General features: G+C 32.6%; 1 protein-coding gene across 1 annotated transcript in view; it reads left to right on the top strand.

The window, feature by feature from the left end:
- The first annotated feature begins 236 nt into the window (after positions 1-236).
- LOC106784508 (laccase) overlaps positions 237-11,729 on the top strand; it is a 34,629-nt gene continuing 23,136 nt past the window's right edge. The window contains exon 1 of the mRNA XM_014744123.1: positions 237-741. Coding sequence (XP_014599609.1) covers positions 630-741 — 112 coding nt within the window. The 5' untranslated portion in view covers positions 237-629. The remainder of the gene's footprint in view (positions 742-11,729) is intronic.

The raw sequence follows: 11,729 nt of genomic DNA on the forward strand, positions 1-11,729 counted from the left end.
AATATTTGAGAAATATAAAAGTAAGATACGCGAATGGGAAAAATAAGCTTGCTTATTTGCTTGCTTGTTTGCTTGCTTACTTAGTTGGGCTTAGTGTAGAAAATAAGAAGGTTTCTCTGTTAAGAAACGCCAATTCTCAGGAGGAGAGTGACAGTAGAGTAGTCCCGCTTTTGATATAAGAGCGAACGGCACGAGGCACAAAGTTTATAGTCGACAGTCTCAGTCGGCGCCGAGCCAGTGCCTCAGCGAGTACGAACGAACGCTTTCGAAGGAAGAAGAAAGTCTTCTCGCGCTCATCGGGGGGATTTGCTTCTATAACTAAGAGCAAGCAAAAGTACAAGACGAGCGCGCGCGCGCGCACACATATATTCACGTACATACATACGACGCAGCATACACCCGCTGCCTGCAACACCACCACCGACGACGACGATCAACGAGCGGAACAGGAAGATCGAACAAAGAAGAATAACCCGACAATAGCTGCTGGATGTTAAAATAAGAAGAAAAGGAATAAAGAAGAAGAAGAATAACAACGACAACTGCAACGCAACAGCAACAACATAATTCAAAATCTAATATCATCTTGAATACTTTGTCCAAAAGAAGGAGACTGAAAAATTGAAATTATGGGTTCCCGTCGAGGATTATATATGGTGCTAAGCTTGGCGGCTTTTCTAACTTTGCTCGGTCCAATGGCCGCTGTACGCATCAAACAGGCCAGCTCGAATAGGAAGGACGGTGAGTAACGAACTCTTCTTCTCATTCACTTATTTTAATAGTGTGTGTTCACTGCCAATTCTTTTCTTTCCTTTTTTTCTTTTTTTTTTTTTTTTCTCTTTTTCGTTTTTTAACCTTCACCCAAAACCATTCTTTTTTCTCTTCACCTTGTTTTATCATTGTTCTTTGACTTGCTCGAAGAGGACTCGTTTCTTCTTCATATTTTCTTGGTTTAATAGATTAACATGATTTGTTTTTTTTTTCTTTCGTATTTTTTACTTTTCTTCGGTACACGTTCATTGTGATCAAACTTTTAACAATTTCTTTCTTTCTTTTCGTCGTTTATTTTCCTTCCTTTTTCTTAAAACAAACGGACAGGTATATTCATATTCTTGCTTACTCTTTTTCGTTTTTGTTTGATTTTTTTTTTCTCTTCGTGACGCCTCTTATTGGTCACACCGAGAGTCCAGTTTCACAGTTCTTTCCCTTCGCACGTCAAAATGCCCGTGAACCGCACGGATCAGTGAAGTGTTTCCGGTTTGTGTTAAACGCTAAGGAGGGACAAGGACAATGTTGAACGGTGTTACTTATTCCGTGATGTGTGAGAAAAATCAGCTACCTATTTTGGGTGTACATAGGCAAATTATTTTCGATCTATTTCTCATCCTCCCCTTCCCCCTTCCCCATATCTTTGGATATCATCAAGCAAATGTTCCTTCAATTTGTCGAAATACGTTTAAGATGTTAATTAAATTTTTTAAATACGTAATGCATGGAGTATTCTATCGTAGAAATATTATTTTTCAAAATAATATCCAATGCGTCCAAATTTGTTATTTAGAATTTCATTAAATATTATTTTTTTTATTTTATTTTAGGTAAGGAGTAAATTTTCATTAAAAAAAAAACAGTGGCGTTCGGAATTTTCTTTTTTTTTTGTTGGTAGCTTGGTCCCCCGTTTTTTTTCTTTTCTTTCTTTTTTTCTTTCATCCGGTTCGTAAGTAAGATCGTTGAGAATTTAGTTATAACGGTTTTAGGAATGTTATGGGCAGACCGATCGTGAGCGAAACCGTCATCCTTTCCAAGTATAAATTCCACGTGTTGTAAATTTCTCTCCAAAAACTAGTAAGTTGTCCTGAACGAATAGGACGACGCGACGACGATGAATAACGGTTTTTGTTCGATTGATCAGTCGACTCAGTCAGTATGGTTTATAAATATTACAAATTAGTAAATTCACGTGAACCTTTAGATTGATCTTTTGAAATAAAATCGATCGTCATTATCAAATTATCTTTCGAGTTATTCTAAAACAATCTATTATTATTGATATCACTTATTAGTACGATCTGCAATGAAAGATCGTAAAGTAACGATTAATCATATTAAATTTTAACATACAAACGTTTTTTTACGACAAAATATAATACGAACGAAATATATTATGTTAATAAAAATCATCATTTGTATAGAATTTAAGGTAAGAAAATCTTATTATAATATAATCTTATGCTTTGGAAATTATATATAATATATATATATATAAAAAAATAATGATTTAAGTATAATCATTTGTTTTCAAAATCTTATCAATGATATTATGCAATTTTATAATTTAAATCATGTCAAAAGAAGATCGAAACGAACAAACAAATTTATCGTTCTCATACACACACAAAAATATATATATATATAATAATTCAAACGAGCTAATATTGAAAGAAATTATTTGATGTTTACGTTATATAGATTAATCAGGAAATGAAGAACGAATATATTACGCCTGAAAGTGAGATGTAAAATACGCGTTCTAATTGACTAATTGTAAAAATCATTCTAACAGAGAAATTATATTGTAATCAGTAAACTATTGGTACTCGTGTATCATTCTTATCGTTTTGTTTCTTTCTCTCGCGTAATCGCAAGTAAATTTCTAGTTTTCTAGTCGAGATCGTATATATATATATATGTAATTCACGATAAAAGAAACTTTTATCGGTAAAATAACGAAACTTTATAGACGATCGAACGGCTATGGAAATAATTGCTATAATTATAGCAAGCGCGACTAATTGCCATACGTGTGGCAATCATTTTTATAATCTATGGTCGTTGAGCCTTGATTCGCTCGCGCCATTTCACCTGTCGAACGATTCGCAAACCATTACACATTCTATTCGATAAATATAATAATTTATCTTATTGTTAATCGCATATATTTCGAATCATTTTTTTTTCTTGTTTTTTTTTTTTTATTTCCTCGCGACAGGACAATGTTTTTTTTTTCTTTCCCTACCCCATAGCTATCGTTTCTTTTCGTAAATTATTGTTTACATTCAAACCTAAAAACGAGTTTAATTTAAAGATTTACAGAGAAGGATGAAAACTCGAGAGAGGAGGTAATAAAATAATTTAATCGATCCGGTAGGATCGTAAATTTCTTTTTTTTTATTCCTTGCCCCTCTGGTGTCACATTTTTTTGTTCTCTTTTCTTTTTTTTCTTTTTTTTTCTTTTATCGTACATCCTCGTTCGCGAAAATATTTGAAACTGGTGAAAGCCATAAGATCTAATACGGTTACGATTGTTGTTTCTCATCTTTCTAGCATAATTGAATTCTCGACAATTTTATAAAAATTTTTTCTCTCTCTCTCTCAAATCCACGAGATCGAGAGTAGACATATTTGAATAAAATCTTGTAGAATCTCTTTCCTTCCTTTTCTCTCTCTCTCGGTTTCTTTACGAATGAAGATTATCGACCGTTATAACGTTAGAAACCGACTAATAGAATTTCAACGATCACAGGTATATGATTTCACGTACGTCGACACAAACATCAACGTGAAAACTATTTATGGAAAATGAACTGCATTCGTGCCCTAGTTTGAGGTAGTAGTAAATATCGATGAGGTGACATTGCGTACGTGGTCAATTTCTTTCGATATTTTCATTGCCCGTTATCGTAAAGTAATAATAACAGTAATTGCTTCGTAAAACTACGATCCTAAGATATTAACCGTGTCTGATTAACTATTGTCATGCGTTATTCTTTTGATTTCTCTTCGTAATCGTAATTTAAATTACGACGAAATTATTGGATCGGTAATGCTTTCGTGCGAATCGAATTAATATGAATAATTTATTTGAAATGGTAAAAAAAAAAAGAAAAAACACATAGAACCATTTTCGACTAAACAAATTAACTTTTTTTCTCGTTGGATTTTTAAGTATAACAGAATACGATGTTCGGATTTGATGAAAGAAAAATTTGAATGACTTTAACGTATAGTATTTAAAAGTATCTCTTAGCAATGTGTTCTGAGTCATTGGCATTGCAAGGTAGATTATGGTCTTTTCAGTATAGTAGTACAAACCGACCGCGACGCGACGGCATGCCAATGCATATAACAGTTCCCTATAAACAGGCTATGGCGAGTTGTTCACCTAGATGCAATCGCGATTACCGGTTCACCGGTTTTTCTTTATGGATACCAACTTATATACTTTTTGCATTTGCCATTCCTATTCTACGTCGTCCTCTTCCTATTCTTGCTTTTGTTTAGTAAGTAAGAGATTAAACCAAAACCATCGGTCATCAGTCATTGTCTATTATCCATTCCTATATATCTTTCATTTGTTCTCTATTGTGTGACTGATAGAAAACCAGTCAAGTCAAATCTCTCGTCCTTAACGGTTCTTGTTTCTTTGATGAAAAATATGACGAGTAGTAGACGACTTCGATGAGTGTGTCTATTGAATCTCTCTTTCTTTCTTTCTTTCTTTTTATGTACACTAACACAAAATTTCCACTCTTTCGTTCGTGGTTTTATAATATTTTTATCTTTTTCTTTTTAAACCATTATATTATTTTACTTTGATTTTATTTTATTGTTGTTTCTTGTTTTTTTATTTTTTTATTTTGCCGTATAGTAGTAAAGTTTAACTTTACGAACTTTCAAAATTAGGCTTGCACAATTGATTGAATTTTAAATAGTAATTTACTTTAAAGGCAAAGTCTCTCGGGTTTATCGAATTGGCAACTTGAATTGAGAACATTGCATTCGTACCACGTTTTATAAAATCTCTACTTAATTTGTTAATCGCGAAAAATCCGCTAACCACAAAGTTGCTAGATTACATTCTATTTAGTTCGAGTAGGAGAATACTTTAAAATCGAGTAACACAATGTGACAATTACGCTATAGAGATTATACTTTATTCTTTATTGAATTAAAACGTTAAAATAAAGTATATGAAGAAGAAGAAGAAGAATGATTTATATCTAATGTTATTTAACAGATTATTTAATCACTATATAAAATTAATAATAAATTAACGTAAACTCGATTAGTAGTTTCATAATTTTTTTAAAACTTACGGCAAGTTGTCAAAACTTTCTCTCTTCGAAGATTTAAACATCCTTTGATATAATTAAATGTAATACGAAGCGAAGGAAGAAGTTACATCTCGTTAACGTTCACTTACATTTACTTCAAAAAGGTACCTACTACTACTACTACTACTACTATTACTATTACTATTACTACCAGTTTTACTTTTGAAATGTATCCAAAGTAATTATGGAATTTATGATCAAAAACGTTTTCCTAAACAGCAATAGAATTATTATTGGTAAGTATACACGCGAGTTACTTAAATAAAGATAAACCGATTGGGTCGAAGAAGATTAAAGAGGATAGTTCAAGATGTGTATGTAGAAGTATGAAATAATGCGTGTTTTAACGAGCGTTAAACTACTTGCTTATTTTCACACACACACACATACACAGAAAACCTCATAAATCTAACGTCATTTCAATTTCTGTTCTTGAAAGTCAACCACGGAGTGAGTTCAAGGGTTAAACGAAACTGCATGAAACTTGTCTGAATATCTCTCTCTCTCTCTCTCTCTTTCTCTCTTGTACAAGGAAATCAGACTTCACCTTTAGAAACCGGATGGTTGCTATCATCGTAGTAAAAGCAAGGAGTATCCGGATGCGACTGTCGGTGAACTTGATGACCACTTTTTTTCTTTTTCCTTCTCTCTTTCTTTCTCTCTTTCTCTTTTTTCTTGTTCTTAATATCTCTTTCCTACTTTTCAAAGCTTCTCCTAGCAAATTGGAGAGAAAGAGAGAGAGAGAGAGAGAGAGAAAAAAAAATGTAGAAATCGTAGCTAAATAAGCGACCGATTTTTTGTATCATTTACCGGTCATCTCTACTTTATTCTTCTTTTGCTAGTAGTTCATGGTTAAGTACCATGGATCGTACGGACTACTTATCTAAAGTTACACTTTGTATTTATCCAGTATTCGTGATCGAGTAATGATCCTAAGTAAGCTTCTTTTGCTTCTTACTATATATATATACATCCTCGTGATGTGGTCAACATCTTAAAGGAGGAATCGTAATCACGAAGCGAAACGACCATAAGCTCTAAGCGCCATAGGCTACGTCACGCATCTATCTATTTATCTCTTCCACTCTTATCTATTATCTCTAATCCACGTTTGAATACAAACCTTTATAAGAAGAAGAAAAAGAAGAAGAAGAAATCGATTCTAATGAATTTCAAATTGCACCAATTGATTTTCACAGACGCATCCAATTATTGATTCTAGATCGTTCTAGATTTATATATATATATATAGATATATATTTGTTGTACTTTACTATCTAAAGTAAATACGAATTAGAGACACTTTCATTTCGTATAATAATTCTTTTTGCTGGATATTCGAAAGGGAAAAATATAGTAGACGAGATGGTAAATTGACTGAATTATAAGTAAACATATATCCTGTGGTAATTTAATCTTGTATGTTCAAGCTATAAGACACTAGCTAAGTTTAATTTTAAAGATATTAAGAACGGACGAACACTTTGCTAGAGAGGAAACCGCATTAAACACGGCATCGGGAGGAAATATTACTAACAAGTAAACTAGTATTCTTAGCCGACAAAGCAAAAGTAGTATATGATTGCCATAGCTCCGCCGGAAATATTTTTATTACATATTACATTGAAAATTGCATCGAAAAATTCAATGCGTCCTTCTTACCCCTTACCCCTTATCCTTCCGCCAATCCCGCCCAGCAGCCTTGTCCTGTCCGTTGTAGCATTTCCGTTCGTTTTTATGACGCACCCTGTTAGGTACTGCTTTCTTTTTCTTTTTTTTTTTCTTTTTTTTCCTTTTTTGCCGAAGTCATTAATCAGACGTCTTTTGATATATTATCGTTACAGTAAGTAAATTAATTAAATGGTCTTCATATTATGAAACATAAATCATCGGTTTTCAAGAAATTATTATTAAATATATATATTTTGAGGGTAATGATGTCAACTGGTACTTAAAGTTTGTTATAGATCGGTAATCATTCGTTTTCACGGACACTCGAAGTTCTTTTAAAGGGCCCCTTTTAAAAACTCGTTTCTTCGAGTACGAACGTACTCTCGAACCATATCTCTTCTTAAAGACGTAACGAACGATTCATCGACAGATTCCTTAAAGATCGGTACAAAAGATAGTGACTTACGTTAAAGAGACCTTAATGATTCATCAAAGCCCATTATTATATCAATCGGCGACGTATTATAGAGCAAGAGAGATATTATATCTTTTACCTTTGTTCAACTCACATGATTTTGTACGAGATTTAATCGAACGACCAACGACCGAACGATTTAATCTTAACGATTGAAGCGTACCAAGTTATTACACGCGTTTAAGGAAGATAAGAATGAAAAAGAGAGAGAGAGAGAGAGAGAGAAATTTATCGACGATCTTTCAATCTAATTTTCAAAAGAGGAAAAAATTTTCTTCACGGTTATTCTTATTATTATTATTATTATTATTCTTTTTCATTGTATTTTTTAGACAGAATTACTATTATAGCGTTACGTTCAAATTCCGTTTCATTATGCGTACTTATTGCATTCTCTCTCATGACATCCAATTTCTAATAATAACAGGAAATCGACGCTAAGAAGCTATGAAAACTAGGTTACATTTAAATAGCGTATTTAACGCGTTTAGATAAACTAAGTTTCTATTCTCGTTATATTCGTAATTGTAAAGAAGAAGAAGAAAAAGAAAAAAAAGTGTAGATTGTATGTACGGCTTTTAAGTTAGAATTTCGCATTGAGTAATTAATTTATAGAAAGTTTGATTGCTCGTAAAAATGACATCAACTATCCTTTCTTTTCTTCTTTTCTTTTTTTTTTTTCCACCAACGTGTTTCGTAATATCCGTTTTCTTCTTGTATCACTAATATCCACCCGAATCTATGTGCATAAGAAGAAAGAGTGTCTAATTTTATTTATAAGAAAAAGAAAAAAAAAATGTTACGAATTATTGCCGAATACACATCGCGAAAGTGTAATAAAACAACGAACTAACCGAGGAATTGGAAATTAGGTGAACATTCCTACTGGAGGATAAAATAGAATAAAAAAAAAAAACATTTCTTTCTTATGCCTTTTTTTTTTTTGTAGCTTAAGAATAACTACGTTATAAGTAAACTTATGTTAAGTTAGAGAAAGTTAGTATGGCGTGGGCGGAAAAATTAGCGTTACGCTTTTTAGTATCGATCTATATCGATCGATAGTTCGATCGATGCCACTCGTGAGGAACGTCAAATCGATCAATCGATCGAACGAACGAACAAACGTTTCGCATGGCTAACTGATTTCACCCGAAACATTAAACTTCCGGCTATATCCTTTGGCGAAAAGTATTTGTGAACGATAAAAAAAAAAGAAAGAAAGAAAGAAAGAAAAGAAAAATATCTTAGAAATATAAATCAATTTTTATTCTTCGATTTTTACGTGTTAAAAATACAAATTTCATTATTCAATTAATTTTATTTCGTCCAATAATGATTAAAATATGACGACGACTTTTTTCTGTTTCTTAATGAATATTTACGATACGCTTGTTATATATATAAGGGAATATTATTTTGTAAGAATTTAAATAAATAATATTTTTAACGAATTAAAACAAAGTACGGGGAAGTATACTTTCTTGAAACTTTAGAAACGGATTAGAAACCATTGTAGTTTCTTTAGTGTCGTTCATACAACGGGTGAGTAGTCTTTCCTTGGTGTTACGTCCACTTTACATCGTGAGGTTTGCATTTTTTTTCAAGAACTATAACTAGAATACTTCGAAGATACTTTTTTTGTTCTTTCATTTTTCCCTACATAAGTGTAAGAAATAAGAAAATAACGCACCAGTAGTGTTTTCGCACTTTCCCCTTCTGTTTCTTAAGAACGTGCGTGCGAATAGTACCTCAAAACTTTCGTCGCAAGTTACGAGACCAACAATAAAATAAGTAAGCAAGTAAGTAACGTAGTTTGTAATCAATGCTGAAATGTGTGTTTCTTATTTTATACCGATATAAATCACTCCTTATTTTAATCGTCCATTCCTAGTTGTTTCGTTCGATGCTTGACATACCTTTGCGGTCACGATTACGAGAGGGAAAGTCTTTTGTAATTTTGCACGCGAGCGCGCGCGCACACACACACACACGGACGCGCGTTCTTTGATATTATATCGATGATATTATTACAATATACTCGAGAGACATATTTTTTATATTTATTTTTATATAATATCTGTCGACAAAAAATATATATATAATAAACATACCTTGAATAATAATAATAATAATAATAATAATAATAATAATGATGAAAATCTAAGCTAACGAAATAAGGTCATTTCCGGCGGAAGAATAATAATAATAATAATAATAATAATAACAATAAAGTACTAAAGGATATATTTTTTACCATGCGTCATGGTATCCGGTTGGCGATTGCTATTCCTTTGCTGAAAGCAGTTTTGTTCTAACTCTCTTTCCCACCACCCTCTCCGCCCCTTTCTCATAGTGAACCGCAAGAAGAAAGGCGTGTCTCGAGCGAGATCCAAACACATCGATTCTTCCGAGGGCGTTGAAGTAGACACTACACGGGTTTGCTGGCTGATCCAAAGCGAGAGGGACAGCTAAGCAAAGCAAAGCAAAGCAAAGCAAAGCAAAAGCCTGCTGTGTTGCTTTGCTTTGCTTTCCTCTGCCAACGTGAACGTGACTATCAGCCGAGCCTAATAAACTCATGATCTCACTCTTGTTATTGTTCGAAGATACCTATTTGAACAAAAAAAAGAAAAATTAAATTAAATTCTTGCGGCGTCCCAATTCGATCAGATCCTCCACGTCAATAATACCATACAAAAACAAAAGCGTATAAATATTTTATATGAATTATATAATCATTATTTTTATACATTTTTTATACATCAATTGAAAAATGTTCAAGATTCATACGAGATCCAAATTATTAATGTATAATAATATTACTCACAAATATTCGTTTTATTTATCATCGACCTATTTGATAAGCGTTGATATTTCACCACGTGAATCTTGAAATTCTTCAATTTCGGTTTTGTTTTTTTTTCACGGTAACACATATATACATATACATATACAAGTTTGATTACTAATACTCATCGTTATTGGCGAAGGAAGTGAAATCGGATTAGGTAGTGGATATTTTACTGTTAATTAATGAAACAAATAAAATGTTAACAGTTAACGCTTTGACGATTAAGGCGGCTCCTTATGGTCGTGATTAGTCACAACTGGTCTCGGCAAAGCGCGTTAGCGTGTCCTGTAATTGGAAAAGAAAGATTACCTTGAGGTTTTTAATATCTCTCTCTCTCTCTCTTTCTCTTGAAACTTTTTCTCTTTCTCTATCTTTCTCTCTCTCTCTCTCTCTCTCTCTCTCTCTCTCTCTCTCTCTCTCTCTCTCTTCGAAAGCTATTCGATTCTGATGGAGGAAAAGCGAAAGGTACTTGATATAGGATAGCTAGCGTGTTTGTGTATGTGTGTTAGCAACGGAAACACGTTAGACGTACGACGTTGTTGTTTTCTTATAATATGGCAAGAACCCTAGTGGTAAGAAAAGTCAATGAGTCGTCCAACTCCTACCGTGAGAAATACCTGAAAAAAATCTTGATTTTCCGTCAATGGACGGAGAGTACCACACCATACCATACCACACCACACTACGCTATACTACACTACACCAAACCACACAAACGCGATTAAATTCATGAGAATTCAGTCGAGATGAGACCTAAACAAGTATTGTCCTAATTTCTAAGATATCTTTCTTAGCCTAGTCACAAATAAACGCGTTACTACTATCTATTTATCCCCATTGAAGTATTTCCTGAATTTCCCAATTGGAATCCATTTCTAGAATAAAAACTTTAATTTCTCTTGGGTAAAAAAAAATTTTTTTGTTAACACCGACGCGACGAGTTAATAATACACATACGATTCTTATTCTTTATTTTTTTTTTCGTTTTTGTTTTTTTTTTCTAATCATTTCATTTATCCTTTATAATAAATTCACGATATTTAAAATAATCATCTACATTTTTATTCTACCATTCAATTATTTTTCACCAAATAAATAAATAGATATTATGTATATCATATCTCTGTGGGGTTAATTAAAATAAAGAAAGAAAAAAAAGGAAAATAACAACGTCGTAGTCGTGGAAAATGTTGCATTGCATATATAAAAATGCGTATGGCATAGTACTCATTTCGAATGAGATTTGAAGTGAGAAAAAAAGAGATGAAATTGTATATACATATCTAAAAGATTATTTTGAATAAAGATTTTAATTAGTAGTCACAAAGCGAACGAATGATGGAATCAAGACTCTGAGAAATACATAGATCCGCCGTTATAAGTATGCTACTTACCTCACTTCCTGCACTTAATGGGATATAGCTCGACAGTTGCTCTACTATGTCAGGAGGAATATAATAAATGGCTTATACCATATTTCGTGATTTCGTTATGTCCTACTAACTCACTACTAGTCAAACTAACTATATATATATATATATATATATATATATCTATTGTGTTACATACTCGTTCGTAATTAGTTGTAACGACGATTCTTGGGTGACAATTATTATTATAT

Source organism: Polistes canadensis, unplaced genomic scaffold (genome assembly GCF_001313835.1).
Source record: "Polistes canadensis isolate GaletaPanama2010 unplaced genomic scaffold, ASM131383v1 scaffold_36, whole genome shotgun sequence".
Taxonomy (NCBI): domain Eukaryota; kingdom Metazoa; phylum Arthropoda; class Insecta; order Hymenoptera; family Vespidae; genus Polistes; species Polistes canadensis.